This window comes from Schistosoma haematobium, chromosome 4, assembly GCF_000699445.3.
Source record: "Schistosoma haematobium chromosome 4, whole genome shotgun sequence".
NCBI classification, from domain to species: domain Eukaryota; kingdom Metazoa; phylum Platyhelminthes; class Trematoda; order Strigeidida; family Schistosomatidae; genus Schistosoma; species Schistosoma haematobium.
The window spans coordinates 34,398,038-34,418,931 of NC_067199.1; the positions used below are offsets into that span (position 1 = coordinate 34,398,038).

Genomic DNA, 20,894 nt, shown 5'->3' on the forward strand with positions numbered 1-20,894 from the left:
AAATTTACTACAATCTCAACGAGCCATTATTCTAATTCTGTTTTAATTTGAAGTTTTATGAGTAAAACTATTCTTGTAAAAGATATTAGGTAAAATGATCAATCAATAATTTATTGAATAGTTTACAAATAAATATCATTACTACAGTATGTCTCTAAGTTAAGATTATACTTGGAATGTGTACTGTGATTTTTATTATTCATCTGAACTACTCAGTAGAAGTGCTTGACAATAGTACCGAATAAACATTCCAATTTTATGAGGGATATTGCATAAGATTGTAAATATGCATGGATATAAAAAAACAATAAGGTTTAGTCTGATAAGAATCTAATTGTAAATGGTTGAGTCACAATAAAACCTTTGCGGGGCTGATGTATGTCAGTTTGAAGTGATGTGAGTTCCTAGATCTTGTTGTGATAATACTGATAGCTGCTTCTCTGGTACTGTATACACTAAGGAACGATTAACTAAGTAAACGTCATCTATTCTTTAGCCACTGATTAGAACCAGTATGGCCACCTTCATGGAGTAAATAATGTATTTATATTTTTTAAGTCGGTTTAGAAGTTCCTATAGTGTGACGTTTTCTTTTTGAATGCCTCTGAACGAAACTGAAAATATGGAACTAGAATTCCATCCACTTTGTTAAAACAAGAAATCAAACATCATAGGATATTTCTATGAATACAATACAGAATACTAGTTTAATTTTATCTACGAAAATGTTAAATTGTGAAGGTTGTTTGTCTTTTTCCATTGGTTTATTTAACCTGTCCTAAATACTATCTTTTGTATTTATTTTAACCAATAACTGATCATACGAATGACCTTGTAAAACAAATCAATTTATTATTAGTTAAGTCTTAAGAGCTCTCATTTTAATCGAATCACTTTGATAGATGGATCCGAATCTTTCAGATCTTTCAGCATGGAACATACGTAATCCCCAGCAACCTAATCCAGGTTATCCTGATATGTCTTCTGTAGGTTATCCGGGAATAACTCCAGGAGGATATCCAGGATATCCTGATTCGTCTGGGGATTTATCGAATTCAAATACAAGTACATATCCAGGAATGTCATCTGGAGGATATTCTGACCTACCGTCAGGAGGTTTCGCAAATTTAAACACAACTGCATATCCAGCACCTATAATGGGTGGGTTCGATGGACAGTCAGGAGCAAATTTCAATAATATACATTTCGGTGCTCCTAGTGGTTATCCCGATCAGCGTTTGAACAACCCAACTGCTCCATTTTCAAGCCAACAAGGTTATACAAATCCTTCTTATGGCAATAATCCATCTGCTACATCATATCTACCAGGTACAACCTCATTCAATATCGATTATGCACGTCAAATGCAAAGTCCTTATATTTCTGGAAATCCCAATTCACAAAATCTCCAAACAAATTATTGCCCAACTATACCACCATCAGGTGGAAGTTCATTTGGTAGCAACCCAGTGAACACGAATCAAGGATCTGTATACCCGATGTTTAACGATTTCCCTACTCCGATTTCATCTCAGTCGAATGAGTTTTCTGTCTCCTCCAGAGTTTATGGGTTCGCTGAATCAGCTCCACACGAAGATATAGTATGTTGCCATTATTAATATTGTTATTGTTATAAGTTGAATAATTAGTTTCGTTCGAACAGCTCTCAAGTCATTTTCATTGACTGTTCAATGAATTAACTGTGCACATAACTTTTGAGTCACAATCCGAATTTATTTTACTTATGTGGTGTATAGGTTACAAATATTTCCACTACTTTCCTCTTCATGACTTCATGGCCTATCGATTTGTGAACGTTGGTAGATTTCATGAATTTCATGGCCTTCTTTCCTGTATCTTTTAATTTGTTAAGATTTTATTTAAGTGAGTGGATTGTTCGAGTGAGCGGTTGGTCGGCCTAGATAATCTGGGAATACGAACATCATTGTGGGAGATATTTTTAAGAACAGACATAATGTACGACGCATAGCTCCCATAATACCTGAAGATGTATCCAGTCACTTCTTAGTTGATGTAGTTTGAAGAATTCAGGGTGTTTTTTTCAATTAAAGCAGTAAATTATCATAACTCAGACAAATGTTGGTAGGTATTTCAGTCTATTTATTAACTTTGTATAAATTCTTTAATATAGGCATGTCGTTACAAACATACAAGACTGCTGTTGAGTAATGCTGAGTTGTCAGATAGTCGTCACATGTGTTTACAGAGTAGTTTCGAATTTATTTTTATCACATAATGCGATATTAATCACAGCTGTTCTAATGTGATAGATAATTAGAAGCATTCAAATTGATTTGCTAACTAGGAATTCGCGAAATAGTGCAATTTAAGACAGGTGGAACCAGATGAGCATAACTGAATGTATTACATTAGTAATTCGCAATGAGAGCACAATCAAGTACAAATGAATCATCGGTTAGTACAAACACCAATCCTAATTATGATCAGTCGACTGAGATCACCTGAATTATCTAGATTGGATATTGTAGGGTATCGAAATTATCACTAATTTATATTGTTCGGTTATTTATTGTGAATGTTAAGAAGATTGTTTGTATTATATGATTGTCAAAAGTTTACCTCAACTATTATGTAGTTGTGTAGTTGGTAACATGGAAGTAACATTAAAAGACACATTTCTGCATTATATCTATCCATCTCGTCACTTTTTATGTATTTTAAAATCATTGCCATTTGTTCATCTTACAAGTGAGAGAAGGTCTGCAGAAGATTATAATGTTAACAGGAGTTTTTGAGATGATTATTTTATTCAGTTCCACTTGACCAGTGAGTTCAAATTGAGTATATACTGTACAATCATTTAAATGAATGTGAGGAACTAAAGCAAAAGTAAACGATTTTTAATCTCTGGAACGATTGATGAATATAGGGATCTATCGAACCCTACTGGTGAATTATAAATTCCTGTTACCGTTATAGGCTCTTTCCCTCATAAAATCTATTCACTGGTATACTATTGTTTTCGGTGAATTCACATTATTCTGGTGTTATTTCGTTTTAATTTGTCAGTCATTAATTTAAGTAAGCAATAAATGTTCAATAAATACCAACAACGCTGCAAATGATTTTACAGCTTACCTATTTATTGATATCGAATCAATTAATTTTAGATGGAGCCAACTTTAAAAGCAGCACCTAATTTTTGTGTTGAACGAGACTGTGAACGTTTAAAAAAGGCTATGGCCGGATTAGGAGCAAATGAAAAAGAGGTCATCGAAGTAATGGGTCATCGATCTGTTGATCAACGTGTAGCAATCGTACAAAAATATAAATCAATGTATGGAAAAGATTTATTTGCCAAATTTAAATCTGAATTACATGGTCACTTAGAAGACTGTGTGATCGCGTTGTGTTACTCACCAGCGGAATTTGATGCTATTGAACTTCGTAGAGCAATGAGAGGAGCTGGTACTGATGAAGATGCACTGATTGAAATTCTTTGTTCAAGGACAAATGAGCAAATCAGAAGAATTAAGGATATTTATCCAAAATGTAAGTTATTAGTTTGTAAAATTATCAATTACATTTTTTATTTGTCCTCAAAATTAAGATTGTCATGAACAACTGAATATGGTCAGTAGATGAAAGAAAGGTTTACTGTGATTAATTTTTAATGATTCAAAAATTATTTGCTATTTTCCGGTGTATTTGATCCTATTTATGAAAATAATTAGAGAATATGAACTTGGACCAGCTTAAGAATCATGGAAATATGAGGAGTCACCTAGATTTTTCCCCTTTACAACTCATCATTATTTACATTCCTTGTATTTTCAATGCGCTTCCTAGGATCCCTGTCTTAGCTAACAATTTATCTTAACTAAAATTTGTAAATAAAGTTCAATATCACTTATGTCCATAGAGAGTGATGAAGTGTAGCACTGAATATCAACAATGGGAAAATACATACTCTTATAAACCCTATAGTCCGGTTATATTCACTTTCCTTATTAATGTTTACATCCAACCTTATAGCATTGGAAAAACAAGTTTTGCCTAAAGAAATTGTCTAGTACGAACCATTAGTTTTTACTCCTGTTATAAATATGGTTTAGAGTAATTGAAAAATGGCTACCACCCCTGGGTGGGCTCGAACCACCAACCTTTCGGTTAACGGCTGAATGCGCTAACCGGTTGCGTTAGACATTAACACCGTTGGATGCCGGCCAGCACAGTGGTCTAGTGATTAAGCGTTCGTGCGCAAGACTGATAGGTCCCGGGTTCGAATCTTGTGGGGTGGAGGCGGGATTGTGTATGCGCCCTGCTGAGGATTCCCACAATAGGACAAAACGGGCGTCCAGTGATTCCAGGTTTTCCATGATGGTCTAGCTTTAACTGACTCATGATCTCAACTATTAAAATTACTATAATATCTACAAAATCCCCTTCAGATACGAATTGAGAAGTCTTAAATTGGAACAAAACAACTATTCAATGTTCCGTAATTCTCCTTCTGATATTAGTTTGTGGGGAAAACCAGTTTCACACTGTGCGCATCTCTTCATCTTTTGTAAGCTTATTGACATACTTCTCAAGCGTCGGTACGACCAATCTAACACACTATATAAAGTTTTGGGAATAACTAATAATGACAATACAATATTATATATAGTACGTAGAATAGAGCTATTCATGTGACGTCATTGTGTCATGGTTATTAAACCTTAATCTCCAATCAGTGTTACATATACATAACTTTGTACTTTGTATTATCGATCGGCAATTACATTTTTGTCAAATCATCTATTTAGTGTTCAATTTCATAAAAACCAATCATATTAACTAACAACTTAGATAAACTCATAATATTGAATAAACTTAATGTTGAAATAGTATGAAGGTTACTTATTTTGTATCTACTAAATAAAGAGTAATGGATGTTTAATGGTAATGCGCTAACACTAGTCCATCTTCTAGATAAAGGTGCTTGAATGTTACCTACCTTTCATTCAAAATATTTTTTTTAAAAAAAGCTATAATTTCTTTCAGACACTCAAATAATTTATAGCAAATCAATATACTCAGAGAGGGGTTTTGTGGAGATTTTTAGAGTCAGTTGAAGCTAGACAACCATGGAAAACCTGGAATCACTGAACGGCTGTTTCATCTTAGCATGGGACTCCTTAGCAGTGCGCATTCACGATCAATATACAATAGAATGAATACTAACTACTACGTTCAAATTGATGTGTACTAATAAAAGGACAGATTTATTGAGTGTGTACATAGATTGGGAGTAATATCAATTGATGAGGTGAATAAATCTTGCTACTTCTTAAATCGTGGCTTATTTAGTAGTTACAACAAATCTAAGTCCTAATATGACATTTCTGGGTGGATAACAGAAATATTGGACAATTGTTCTGTGTGAACATTCTCTGACCTTGTTATACTTAGCTCTTCTACTGACTTATACTAATCACAACCATAAAACTTTTTGGATATAAATAATAAATATATTTCCATGATGTATGACTGTTCGAAGTGGGATGGCTTATTGATTCTCATTCGATATTGATAATTCAAAGCATTTCACTGGATATTAGGTACACCTACCTATGCATATAAACTTTAATTAGCATACATTTATTTATTTGAACTTCGTAGATTAGTGAAACCACTGTAATTCTTGGATTTTTTCATTTACGCAGTGGATTTTTGTCAATCTTTATTTGTGTTATGTTTGACATTCTTACGACTGCGAAATACTTGACTGGATTGTGCTTGACCCTGAATCCGACGATGCGTAGTGAAAACCAAAGATTGTTGATAATGATTTATTTGATTCATAAATGATAAGTGAATACACCACTTTCATATGATTCGCTTACAGTTAGACTTGTGTAAATTGAACTGTGCAGTATTTAACACTGATTAATATGGCATTTATACGAACTAATGATTCCTTTGTACTTGATTGCACGCTTATTACGAATTACAAATATAATATGTTCATTTGTGCCCATCTAGTTCTATCTGACTTAAATTGCAATATTTCGGGAAATCATAGTTACCACATTAATTCTAATACCTTTAATTATCACAATTAATCAATAACTTATTATGTGAATACTCATTTTGAATATCATTCTGATCGGTTTCACACCGACTAAACTTTGTTCATTTAATTCTGTCTTACCAATTTGTCTATTTTCCACGTTTATCCACAAAGCAAACATGAGCTGCTTAAATTTCCTTGTAAGAAGTAATGATACTACTCGTCTACGAATATCAAAGCGAAGTGAAAGGTAATATCTCAACCATCAAGTCACTGCTTTACAATGAGTTCGGTATGTATATGATCTATTTATCTGATTTATCGTTAATCCTTCAAAAGGCTTCTCATATTGGTACCACTCCTTGATGAACTTGAGATATGTATAATCCGTTTAACGGATTTATTGTTAATTATTCTGTCGTCCTGCCGGAGACGTGGCTTTGCACTTTGGAGACGTCTCAGTGATTCTTAGATTTCAATTACTATTTTATTTAGGTCAGTCAGTCGTGTAAACTCTAAATTGTTTCTTCGCTTAAAACTACTAGCTAAATTTTTTTATATAATTTTAGTGCTGAATGGACGTAACTTAGAGAAAGATGTTGACAATGAAACTACACATAATTTTAAACGTATATGTATTGCTTTGCTGCAAGCAAATAGAGATGAATCTACATTGGTAGATACGAATCTTGTACGGAGAGATGCGGAAGATCTATATAGAGCAGGGGAGCAAAAAATAGGAACAGACGAATCAAAGTAAGTGTATTATTTTCTAAGTCAGTATCAGTATAATGAAATGATCTTATAAAATTTCAGTATTCTGAATTGAGAAAAAGAATTAACTGACATAAATAGGATTCTTATACCATTCTATATGTAATTGTGACCACTCACAATTATAAATCAGAGTTCATTATAATTGAATTTGACTTTCTGTAACTGAAAGCACGCTCTAATCATTAATGATTTGTGATATAATAGAGAATTATAACGTGATTAGTGTTGATAAGTCTTGTTGATTGAACAATATATTCGTTTCCTAAGCTATTCTGGTAACCCGCAAGCTAGAACTACACAGCGACCTGAACACCAGAGAGAAGACACAAAGTATGTTAACATTTGTTAAATCAACACCATATTTCGGCCAATCCGTTAACGACATATTATGCTACTGAATAATAGTAACACGCCACGTTGGAATTCTAGTGTGCTCCATCATGCTCTTACTGGCTAGGATTCTTCGGCTCCTTTTGGGCCTCTGGAGGCTCCGTCGAAGTTCTCGGAAAGCCGACTAAACACCTCCCCCGAATAATATTTCGTTCTAGGATCTACTTGTAGCTTGACAACTGGGTTTCGGCGGCGTCTCATTATTCTTGTTGTGTTCCTTGTCCGAGGATTTTTCAGTGTTCTTGAGCATGTGTAGCATTGGTGTATCTAAGATTAACTCTAACGGAAAATTCGGCCGGTTATTTCGAGAAAGCACCGTTCTTTTGTCCTTATGGATTTCATTTATGTGTCGTGTACATGTTCCAAAAGTTCCTCGGACTCTGTACAGTACTTTTCCCAATTTTTGTTCATCTTCTCCTGGCTCCCATCGGTTCTTCCCGATGAAGAATTTAATGAAAACTTTGTCGCCAACATTGAAATTCCGGATATTTAGATTGTGATTGCGCTCATTCACTAAGTTGGATGGCAACATGGCGTTGGAGACAGTCCGAATACGCTTTCCGAACATGGCTTCAGCAAGAGACTTGCCATCTGGAACATTCGGGTTCGGGGTGAATCTGTGGGATGTTAAAAAGTTTGTGATTATCTGTCCAGTCTTCCCTTCGCCTCCCCCTTTCAGTAATGCTCGTTTAAAGGTGTCCACAAAGCGTTCTGCTTGTCCGTTTGATTGCCGATGATAGGGTGGAGAACAAAGATGAGTTATTCCGTTTGCTCTACAGAAATGCTTAAACGATTCTGCGGCGAATGCGAGCCGTTATCTGTTACTAAGGTTTCTGAGACTCCGAAGCAGCTAAACAAAGCACACAACTTGTGGATTGTTTCTGATGTTGTACAATTAGGCATGGTATATACTTCTGGCCACTTCAAAAATGCATCTACGATGATTAGAAACATTTTTCCTTGGATTGGACCAGCAAAATCTGCGTGAAGTCTTACCCAGAGTCCTGCAGGCTGAAGATGGCACAGGTATTCAGTGTTTGACAACGCTTTCACCAGTAACACCTTCTAATATAACTCGTACCGACCAACAGAAATCAAAAGACAGAATCGAGGAGATCAGAAGAGTGTATTTGGCGATAACCAATATATCGGAATTGTCTGATCTAATCTGGCTAGCGATTGAGATAGATGTTGAACATGGCGTTCCCACACGTGATCTGGTGCGGATACCTGATCGAGCGCCCTCAGCTAGGTGAGTCCACTAAAACTAATCCGGTCAGCATCCAATGTCGAAAACTTACAGAGCTATTTATTTTGGGGATTTATTTACCGCTACAAGGCGTTGGCCAATACTGAGGTTCGCATTTCCAAGGATTTTTAGCGGCTTGAATGCATGATGCACAGTTATGGCATTTATTGTCCATTGACGGCCAATAAGCATAACTACGAGCCAACGATTTCATTTTATTGATTCCAGGGTGGCCACTATGAAACTACTTGAGAACCTTGTGACGTAATGACTTCGGAATAACAATTCGATCACCGAACATAATACACGAGTCGACAACCATTAGTGAGTCCCGTCGACGAAAATATTGTAAAATTTCCCTGTCAAGGCGATTGTCTGGCCATTTGGTCGAGAGATAGCATTTAGCTGTGCTTAATGTCTTATCACTTTCAGTGATCTTGATAGTTTCAAAGGTTACTGGGAGTCCATTGATTGCATCATCCAATACGCGACGAACTTCTTCAGATTTTATATTTGCTACAAGAGTCCCCTCTGGGGTTTTTGGTTGGGAGCCTATTAATCCTGACAATGCGTCAGCTTGCCCGAAGGAGGTAGTAGACTGATACTTGATCTTGAAATCGTAACCTAGAAGTGTGGTTGCCCATCGTTGAAGTCGGTTAGCTGTATGAACAGGAACTCACTTCTTTGACCCAAAAACTGCAAGTAGTGGCTTATGGTCTATTATTAGGGTAAAATGTCGGCCATATATTATCTTGTGGAACTTTTCCACTGCAAAAATAATTGATATTGCTTCTTCCTCAATTTGACTATAGTTCCCATCCGTCGTTGTCAAAAGTCTGGCAGCGTGGGAAATAGCTTTTTCAGACCCATTAGGAAAAATGTGAGAGATGACTGCGCCCACACCATAGTTAGAAGCACCTGAAGCAACAACTATCGGCAGCGAAGGATCATAATGTGTCAATAAGAGATTGGAGGTTAGGATTTGCTTGATTTTGTAGCACGGCATTCTTAAGGCCCCACTCTAAGGTGTTGTCAGTTCTGATTCGTTTGCAGATGCTGTTAATAGAATGGTCTGCTAGTTTACGTATTTCTATAAGACCTAACCTCATTAAGTCGAGTGCTGGCTTCTTCGTAAGATATACTGTTGCATTTGTTGTTACAGTACCTTTAGAAACAGTGCAGGGCACTTACCCAACAATATTTAGCTTCCCCCCAGATGCACTGTGTGCCAGTTGTGTTGTTGGGAGAACTGTGGGTCTCCCAATGTTCTTCCAAGTTTCTGGGCTGATTAAGGTTATATCGGAAGCTGTATCAAGCTGAAGGCGAGTACAGTGTTTATTAATATCTAAGGTTACGTACTTTCTTTGGCGGCAATTTCGTGCTTGATTATGTGATACCAATATTCCTTTTGTTGATGCACCAGACCTGTATTTCTTGAAGTAGGGTTATGCAGAATATCGTTTGTGGTTTTTTTCTGAAGCTGGTTTCTATATGACCCTTCCGATGACACTTACTGCAACAATGTTCTTTATACGGACAGAACCTCTTATAGTGCCAGCCTCCACATGACCAGCATGGAGATGATGGTTTGTCGCTGTCATTACGATAATTCTGCGTGCCGGAACCTTGTGATACTTTTCTCTCGACCGCATTGACGTTAGGGAAACGGTTACCGTTCTCTACCATTGAGGTATCATGCTTCAAGTTCACTAACCTTTGGGTCTAAGCTGAACATTCCAGCTGTTGTACGGAAGTCAATTGGTGATCTGGTCGCACAATCTACCCCCGAGAACGTCCGTCTGGTCATCAAAGAGCCAAGGATTCATAAACGTGCTTCGACCCCCAAACAACAAGGTGCTAAACCTGCAGGTGCGTTCATGAACGCACCGGAAAACCTGGGATAACAATAACGGTTCGTGATGACTCTCTGATTGTCATGAACTTCAAAGACAACCCTGACCTTCCTTTCAGTCTGCAGGACAAAAATGATAGGATGCTCTGGGGAGAATTGAACAAGGAACTTGAACTTCCAAAAATACAGCCTTTGACAGTCACACGGCTCACTCGGGGAAAGGAATCTAAGCATCAAAATCACCCGAGGCTACTTCGTGTAACACTTAAGAATGCTACCGACGTAGAGGATGTCTTACTAGCGAGTCATTTACTGAAATCAGATGGGAATGTAAGTATACTGCCTGACATATCGTATTCTGAGCGCAATCTCATCCGGAACATCCCCAAAGAATCTCACGATCAGTTTTTCCGCGGGAGGAATATAATTGTGCAAGGTATACCGGAAAATACGGACCCTACTCAATCAAAAACTGACATCAGGGAATGGAAATTCATCAAACAGTCCTTGAGGCTCAAACACATACTGACTCAGCATGTGACGAGACTAGCCAAGAAGGATGGTGATCCTAAACCCCGTCTAATGAAGATAACCTTCCCATCTTCCCACATGGCGGCTGCAGTTCTGGAAGCATTTCGTGCTAATAGACGTCGATTGCCACCTGGAATCCACATGAACCCGAATAGGTCATACGGAGCTAGGACCAAGCACAAAGGCAAGTTGGAGTTGACCATTCCACTTGTGGACTATCTAGACGATAAAAAAACGTGTAAAAGACAGGGCCTACCACCTCGGCAAACCTCATATAGGTGGGCTACCTGTCCATTCACGTAAGGCTCATACAGACAAACAGGACGAAGCTCACGCGTTCCAAATTGAAAGCATAAACTGCTTATATATGAACGCCGCGAGTCTACTAAACAAATTGGATGAATTACGTGAACTTAGCAACGCTAATAAGGTCCGTCTGATAGGAATATCTGAAACCTGGATATCTTCTCAGTTCTCGGGCCAAGAGTTAGTATTATCTGGGATGTTTCTGTTCCTCAACGACAGAAAATCAGGAATTGGGGACGGGGTAGCCGTATACATACGTTCTTGCTTGGAGATGCACCAAGTTCATAACCTCGAGTTTAACAATCTTAAGGAATCCATATGGTGCGCTGTAAGATTGTCTAGTACTTCGAGGTGTCTAGTCGGGGTCATTTACAGGAAGCCAACTGCCGACATCGAGTACGATAGTCGTATGTTGGAAGGGCTATCCCGCTCTACTCGTCTCGGTTTCACACACATCCTTTTTCTAGGGGACTTTAATCACCCTAGAGTCAACTTCGCGGAACACACGTATACTGGAGGCGACAACTCAATTGAAGCTCGGTTCTTCAACCTCATCGATGACTTGAGATTATACGAAAATGTGAGGTCGGCAACTCGTTGGAGAAACAGTCAGACACCATCGCGCTTAGACTGTGTATTCACAAATGAAGAATTTCTATTTGACAACCTCTCAATCCTGGCTCCCCTGGGAAAAAGCGATTATGCCGTCATAGCCTTCAGTTTTGTCAGCAAAAAATAAGCTAAGATATCCCACCAATAACTTGTGTTGGAGTTTTAAACGGTTGAATGTGCCAGCTTCACACGACTATCTACAGCAGGTGGTTTGGGATGTTCACCCCACTTCTGGACATCCTCTCAAACACCTACTTAAACATAGTTCCAACACTAAGAGGTAACACCCAACAACTGGAGACACAACATAGCAGAACGGACTGTAGACACAACTTCTACTCCTTAAGAGTTGTCAAATGCTGGAATTCGCTGCCGGCCGAGCTAGTCTAAGCGACTTCCCAGGAGTCCTTTAAGAGGCAACTTGATCTATTCTTAAGGACTAAAGATAGTATCACACCATGATTTACTAATTTCTTTTCCTCTTTTATTGTTAACATACCTAGGTTCCTGCCTGGAGGTTTTGGTGATCCCCTGCTACTAGGCACTGAAGCCTGTTAAGCGAAAGCTTCTTCTATTCCGTCCACAACCATTTGACTGGGTAGTTGCTTCCTGCAGGGTCATGTTAGGGCAGTGTTCGAGTTTGCTTAGAATTCTTGTTTGGATATCAGCATCCTCGGGTGAACGCAGGCTACAGACAAATACTAGGCATTTAAACTGATTTTTAGTCATGGAAGACAACTTGAACCTCTCACATTCTCGGTTCACAATTCCTGCATGTTCCACCCAGTCATCTTCTGGTTCTTTCGATATCTTCAAGCATTGGTAACGGATATTAAATAAAGATGACTGTTCTCCAAAGATTTGAGACAGGGTTTTAACTGTTTCATCAAAACTAAAGTCTCGTGGATTCTTCGGGAGAATGAAGTTGCTATAGCGTCCATGTTCCATAGTCCCAAGTTTTCTCAGAAGTATTCTGACTTTTGAAGCGTCACCCAGTTTGTAAAGATCAATATAAAACAATCTTTATACTTCTTAAACCAAGAATTAAAAGTTAAACCTGCTACACCATCGAAATTAAATTCATGGATGGCGTTACTGATTTAATCAGTGTGAGATACTTGTGATTCGCCAAAAGCAGGGTTTTGCTGGGACAGGCAGAATTTTTGCATCAGGGCTTCCATGATTCTGATTTGGGATTGTTCAAACCTCTTGACGCTCAATATAAGCTTCTAGCTGCTCCAAAGAAATATTCATTATAGTTTTTCCCATCGCCACTGATAAGTCTTGTTGATTGAACAATATATTCGTTTCCTAAGCTATTCTGGTAACCCGCAAGCTAGAACTACACAGCGACCTGAACACCAGAGAGAAGACACAAAGTATGAGAGAAATGCTTCACTCCAAGGTTCACTTTTGTACAGAAAAACACGGGTATTTATAGATGTTAACATTTGTTAAATCAACACCATATTTCGGCCAATCCGTTAACAACATATTATGCTACTCACCAATATTAGCAAGTGTCACCAAGACTGAAGTAACTAAACGTGAATCAAATATATGTGACTCAATTACAACTGACTGACAATGGATTTTGAAGGCCATAATGCAATACAATTAAGTACAGTCCATCCCAATCTCCCTATTTCGGGGTTTTTGTGCCGTTTTCCCAAAAGTTTCTTTAGCGGCTTCTCCATAATAGGGAGATTGGGATAGTTCTATCACATTAGTCGCCTTTTTTACTTTATACGTGTTTCAGTCCCAAAATCTTATAAGGGCAGTAAGAACACTATCGAATTAAATAAATGTCATCCCCCAATAAATGAATGCCAGTTTGATTAATTACACAACACCGATTTTTTTATGATCAACACTTAAAAGCAACCCTTTTATATCTGTACATATTAGATTCATTCACATCCTGGTTACGCGATCCTATGCTCACTTACGAGCTGTATTCAATGAATATACATCACTTGGCAAGCGTAATATGGAAGATACTTTAAAATCAGAAATGCATGGGCACACACTCAGTGCCTTACTGTCTATTGGTAAGTAATGCTAACCATCATTTTTTTCTAAAGTAAATTATGAGCTGACAGATAATGATGACCAAATAATTTAAAATTATTTGATGAAATCTTTAATCACTAGAGTATTGAATGGTAGTTGTATTTAAGTTAAACTATTGTTAGCAGTGGATAGATATAATCTTTGAATTGAATAATCGCTATATGTTGTTCATTATTTAAATTTCATTTCAGTTCGTTGTATACAAAATAAGCCACGATATTTTGCAGCGAAATTATTAAAAGCTATGAAAGGTGCTGGAACAGATGACAGGACCCTTATTCGTATTATTGTATCTCGTTGTGAAGTTGATATGGGACAAATTAAAAAAGAGTTTCATGGTTTAAAAGGGAAAACATTAGAGGCATGCATACACGTAAGTGCGAATGACATTTGTTGAGTGAATATATATATATAATCTACAGACCATTTTGCCGACTTTTCAGGAGGGTTACGTATAGATTGTGCAATCCCTTATGTAGCTGCAGATTAAGTGTAAAAGCAAACTGATCTGCATCCAGAACGATTCCTGAATTAATCAGTACTTGTATTGGAAAACAAATGATATGCAGACTTCGAGGTAACCGTTCGTGCTGCACAAGTTTGGACGTCCCTAATTTCGCTCTCATTCTCCGCTTATTCAACTCCACTTTGTCTGATAACTTATACTACTTACTAATATTCAGTAACCAGTTCCATGTTCAATAGCCTATGAGCATATGATGTAAATTATGTTTGTTGTGCAATATCCCTAAGTACTTATATAAATTAATATTTACCTTATTCATTATCGTAATTACATCTTCATAACACTTGCAACAGTTAAATTCAGTTTCCCTGAATTCGTTGGATATCTTTTTAAACTCAACACCTGCCATAATTTTGTGTTCGTAGTCTCCGTTTGATTGTTGATAGTCATTATTAACTTTAGACACAGTTACCGGCTGCAATTTACACTATCATATGTTGTAATACATCTTTATGAAATGACAGTGTTATGACTGTGTGCAGCAGATTAGAGGGCAGCTTATTATCGATCGGACCAAAGACGCGTAAACACGTAAGAACGGCCTAGAGTTCTGATTGGTCCCGCTCCCCTGTCTAGCCCAGCCAGTTGAGTCCAGAACGCAAGTCTCCGCCTCTGAGATATGAATCATTATATTTCAAGCATACTGAGTTTATATACCAATCAAACCCACCACAACGTACAAATAAAATATGAAACAACATTTGTACAAGAATTAGCCAGATGTGGCTGTGAATGAGGGAGGTAGCGATTAACAGACAGGGAATAGTTCATGAATGGTAAATCGTTTAATAATAGTTCACAGGTCAAAATAAAGCTCATAATAAGAGGGGCATGAATATGAACAGTTTAGTTACGAAACAATTATACGATGAAAATATACTCATAATATTGGTCCATAAATGGATCCCAAAAACTACCACTCATTATTCTTATCGGGATACAACAGATAGCAGGAAGCGGTATCTCTCGAATAGATATAGACACACTAACCCCCACAGATGCTTCATCAGCTGGGGTTTGTAACTAATTCACATATATTTTATATCAATAGGACTGTTCTTTAAGTAAATCCTCGTTTTCAACTTGGGTTCCATGAGTACTTCAGTTGGGTTGTTCGACAAAATTGACAGTGTTAGTATAGTGCTACTATAACAATCATCATGCCCTGACTACTGATATGTACCTAATTATTCGTAAAAATAATTCAATAACTCTTGAATCTCACTCTGTTTAGTCACACAGCTGTCACATTGTAAAGCTGCACTACAGATGCATAACCGTAACAGGGGAATTTGGAGACAATGTCAAATCTACTGAACCACCACCAAGTTTTCTCATAACAATAATACTGAACATAATTCAAAGTTGAATAATGAACGTATGAGTTCAGTCCACTTAGCTGATTGACTGGAAATAATCAACTAAGACAAAATACATACGTGACCGAATTACAGAAAGTAAGCAGCTTCTCACCTTCAAAATAAGTTTATCACTAACTATAAATAAAGAATCAAACGTTCTTGTCGTATTTGGAAGTTGACAATATAAGAAGGCTGCACTACCTACCAAATGAGTATAGATGTGCGTCTTTGTCTTACATAAAGATACTATCAGGTAAATTAAATTTGTGTTGGAAGAAAAATCAGACACTTCGGCCAGTAGTTGAAGAAAACCAATAAACTACTTTCATTTCGACTATGTTACCTTTCACCTTTTTATATCACTCTGCTGATATGAAGAGCGGAAAACTAGACCGATATTAAATTATACCGGACCCAAACATATAAAAACAATTCCTACTGTATTACTTGTGTAGTAAAATTTATCATCAAATTAAATGTGGGACTAACATTTTAAATTTATATTTTTATAAATTTTTAACCGGTTCAATTGTAGACAATTGATGGTAACTCATTAGAATTAAACGGTATAAATTTGTTTATTCCTCACTCTCTGTAGGATGAAACGTCAAGAGATTATCGTCGTCTATTACTGGCGCTTATCGGAGCATGATCTCGAATACGATTTTATTTACACTGAATAAAGCTGTCAATAATGAATCAATTCATAAAAACATGTTAATGAGTATTTCTAAAGATATATTTCATAGCTACAGCTCTTTACTTTAATTAACACAAGTATTCCGCTATTCTAACAAAAACTGCGCTATGAGAGAATATTTTAAAGTTATTTAATCGTTTTATCTACTATCCCACTTTTTTAAGTTCACAAAATGCCATAATCAGATATTTTTATTTTATTGCTAATTTTTATACAAACAAAGTGGTTTGCTTTGAGATGGATGGATTTTTTTTAACGTTTTAGTTAAAGGATGAATGAAGTAAAGGGTTTTGATAAAATATTACAGATAGTAACTAATGCGATTGCATGAATATAATGACCTGAGGTTGGTTAGTTAGGCTGTCGCTCAGAAATAATCGCTGAAAAACTTTCGTTTGTATTTTCCTATTCACTTTTTGAGTTAAATTTGTTCATTGATGAGAAAAGATAAACAACAGTCCAACCTGTACTGATTATACGGTGGATACCAGCTTGGGATGAATAGTACTCATGAACTGCTTGGACTTGGTAAACACGAAATACGCTCTGCATGATCATTATCGTAAATCCCCCCTTCTCATTACAATATCAAAACATACAGTCAGAGGTCAGCCGAAGAAAACGGGTATACAATGCCATGTTAAAATAATAAGACCTACGAAGGCAACCTTGTTAAAAAAGCGCTGACCATAAAAAACCCACTCCAGCTACCCTTAGGGAGTGGGAGAATCTTCATTTAGAAGAGTTATGACGCCCCAACGTGGAAGCCGAGAATCATTGCTGAACAAACAATCGAATGGAACTCATGACTATACATCGAATTCCTTGACTATGAGGAAGCGTTTTATAGCGTGGATAGAACCTTATGGAACTATCTTCGGCACTATGATGTACCTGAGAAAACGTCAATATCATACGAATCCATACAACAGACTACACTGCAAAGTCATGCATGCAGGACAGCCGACAGATATATTCCATGTGAGGATCAGAGTCAGACAAGACTACTTAATCTATTCTTTTCTCTTTCTTCTGGTAGTTGATTTGATTATGAAGGACTCGACATCTGAGGGAAGCACTAAATACAGTAGACAGCTTGTATGCAACTATACGATTTAGAATTTGCAGATCACCTAGCCCTTCTATCCCATACACACCGACAAATGCAGACGGGGACAACTAGTATAGCAGCAGCCTCTTCAAAAGTAGGCTTCAACATGCACAAAGGAAAAAGTTCCTAAAATACAAGACAGTGAGCGCCAACCAAATCACACTTGATGAAGATCTGGAATTAGAAACTTCAACACACCTGGGCAACAACACTGACGAACGAGGGGAATTCGATGCAGATATGAAAGCACGGATCGACAAGGGCAGCATTTCTATAAGTGACGAACATCAGGAACTCCAAACACTTCCCAGCCAACGCCAAAATCAGAATATTCAAGACAAATCTATTGTACGGAGCTGAGATGTGGAGAGCAACCACAGCCACCATCAGGGAAGTACATGTATTTGTAAACAGTCGCCTACCCAAGATAGTCCAGACCCACTGGCCAGACACCATCAACAACAAACAAGATCCCAGCTGAAGAAATTAGGGAAAAACGCGAGGGGGATAGGGCACGTAGCAGAAACCATCAAACTGCATCACGAGGTAAGTCCCAACGTGGAATCCTGAAGGCGAAAGGAAAAGCTGACCAAAGAACACGTCCCGCCGCGAATCGTAGGTAGACATCAAAAGAATATCACTTGTGAACAACTGGGAATAAGACCCTAGGACAGAGATGGTTGGAGAACCTTGGCCGGCTGTTCACGAGGGGTGACAGACGTGAGTGAAGACGACTTATCGGGAACAAGGTCATCGGAACAAGGGTTGTACAATAATTTTTTTTAAACCAACTACATAAAGTAATCGCTGATGTTTTCCAGAATGGCAAAGGAAACTTTACATTTAAACTATCTAGCTCAAAGGACACACTATCATCTGAGTCATAGATCTTCTACACTATTTCATACGTAGCATACCTTGGAAAGCACTGTCTGGTCTTACCCATACATACACCAACAAAAATTGGAGTTGAGATGTTTATGTGAACCGACTAGCCTCACATCAAATCGGGAAAGTTTCCAAAATTTCATGTAAGACAAATGTCACCCTATTTCGTTTTCAGTACATAATAAAACTACCCTATTTACGTCCATTTTGTTGACGATTCTTATTACTGATGTGAGGTGTGACTATTTGGAATATTAATATTCGCACTACATCCTCCAACCTTTCAGTATACATTTAGGTAAGCTCGATTTTCTTATTAGGAATTATGTGCTTAGAGCCCCGTCATGTAACCATCATATACAATGGCTCCAGGCATATTATGACTATTTGGCTTGTGAATTTCTGTTAGTTCCTCGAGAGAGCGTAACAAGGTACAGGACCGACCAACCCAATGTAATGGACTGCTGAGAACCAGGTAGGCATTAGGTGAAAAGTGGAAGTACAAATTTTAGGATCGCGTAAATATTTTTATTGCTCAATAAACCTCCTTTACTTTTCCCTACGAATTTCAGGGTCAATTCGAGGTACTGTTTTTCAATCAAGAGACGTAGTACGTAACTACCTGCTTCATATGGGTTTCTAGGATGCTTATGTATCCTGTACAAAAGCACATTGATTTCACGGAGCCATTGTTATCAAATGTTTTATACAGGCATAATTCTCCCTTTGTATTGCTTTGGTGTTAGTACTCTAATCACTAGCATTTTAAGACTTCTGACGATGAGGTAAGCTAAGAAACAACTCGAATGGAGGATGGTGAGTCTAACTTACATCCCAACACAGATCTCGATTTCCAGATGACCCTCCACACCCAGCTTCAAAGTCCGATATGAAAACCGGACGACCACGTTGAGAAACTGTAAAATGTTACACAAATGCAGTTTGTGCCAGTCCACTTTACTGTATCACATGTTGGAACGCTACCAGATCTCGAGTAAAATGTAAAGCGACCAGACATACATCCGTGTAATTATTATGCCCGGAACCACGAGCTCTGGCCTAAATACTTGAAAATTAGTAAGTATGTAGCCGTTTGGAATACCCTTGTTTAACCATGCTAGGAGCAGATGTTCTCTAGTAGGAAAGAACGAGTTATGGGGAAATTTGACTCGACTTTTCGAACAAGTTTCCTATAAGACCAGTCTATTGAGAAAGGGGATATTACACCCAGTAGTTTGGTAATAAAGCCTTGGAAAGGATGACATATTCTTTTTAAAGTCGAAAGCACTTACTCATATGAGAACTACCTACCTCAATCTCGCAGTCATCGATATGTTAGGTTAGTCGTATCAAAACTCAAGAAACAAGAATAGGTTCTAAAACTCCGCCATAAGTTGCTTTTGCAATCAACTGAACTGTCAGGTCCTAAAAGAATTAATCCCGAATATACAAACCACATGACCACAAACTTCAACAAACCGACGTGGATTATAATGAGATTCTACCTATTGAATACTGACTTTAGCAAGTCGCCATGCATCATTCCAATGCCATACTAAGCCCGAAAAGTGTGATAACGCATACTTTAAGCTTTTACATGGTGATTATTAGTTGTAACAACCCAGTATTCAAGCACGGGCTACCTAATTATATGTTGAAATAAAAAGATACCACCCAAATACGATAGAGCCTGGAACTCACATTAGAAGCGCGTAATAAAATATCTTCAAGAATTATAATATTGAAGAAAATGCGTAGCAGAAATTTTGACAAGTCATCATCTATGAATGTCACTTGGACAACAGGGAAATGTGTACATAGTTATGGGAGGGCAATCTTTAGTTACAATCCACCAGTTTGTGCCTGGAAAACTTCAACGGTATCATTTTCTTCCATTTCCAACTAAGAATTTTAATGTGAACCATAAGGTTAACTTACCGAGCCAGGAGTATCAGTTTCATGAACGCTATTCCCATCGAAAAAAAACCGCACAGCAGACTGATTAACGCCCTAAAGGAGATTGAGTACATGCTGACCAAATGTTTACCAGTCGATCGCAATAAGCAGTAATTAATTTCTTGAAAGGTGTGCTTTTCCGTATCTTGAAGTGAATAATTGACCCTTCTTGTCCTTGCACTTTGATGTTAATGTGCTCTGAAGGAGCTTCCTGAATTACATAAGAAAATCTTGGGTTACCATCATCAGGAAAATAGTATTTATATCGCAAAAATGCCTACCTTATTGGCACTATCAGTCATCCCGACAAACTTTCCTTAACAGTTTAAAAGAATCTGCTCAAACAAACGCTATCTCGCTCTGTTGTCCAATGCACAATAGGTTCAAAATATGTTGAATATTAAAAATAGTATTTTAAAGGCTATTCATTTGTCCTGTATTTCAAAGTACCACCGATTATTGCAAATTATGTCGAAACTAGTTCAAGTACTAAAGTTAATTTGTAACTAATCGAATTTTTAT

General features: G+C 37.4%; 1 protein-coding gene across 2 annotated transcripts; it reads left to right on the forward strand.

The window, feature by feature from the left end:
- The first annotated feature begins 816 nt into the window (after window positions 1-816).
- ANXA6_10 (Annexin A6) lies at window positions 817-16,700 on the forward strand. 2 transcript variants are annotated; one of them, XM_051216262.1, is made up of 6 exons: window positions 817-1,601; window positions 3,153-3,534; window positions 6,610-6,796; window positions 13,666-13,808; window positions 14,022-14,203; window positions 16,316-16,700. In XM_051216262.1, exons 1-6 carry the CDS (start codon window positions 903-905, stop codon window positions 16,367-16,369), a joined length of 1,647 nt encoding a protein of 548 aa, XP_051066834.1. In that variant the 5' UTR covers window positions 817-902; the 3' UTR covers window positions 16,370-16,700. The 2 variants fall into 2 exon arrangements, with proteins under 2 accessions (XP_051066834.1, XP_051066833.1); XM_051216263.1 differs by lacking the exons at window positions 13,666-13,808; window positions 14,022-14,203; window positions 16,316-16,700 and adding exons at window positions 4,960-6,332; window positions 6,828-10,897 and having other exon boundaries at window positions 3,153-4,912; window positions 6,380-6,796.
- Window positions 16,701-20,894: the final 4,194 nt, after the last annotated feature.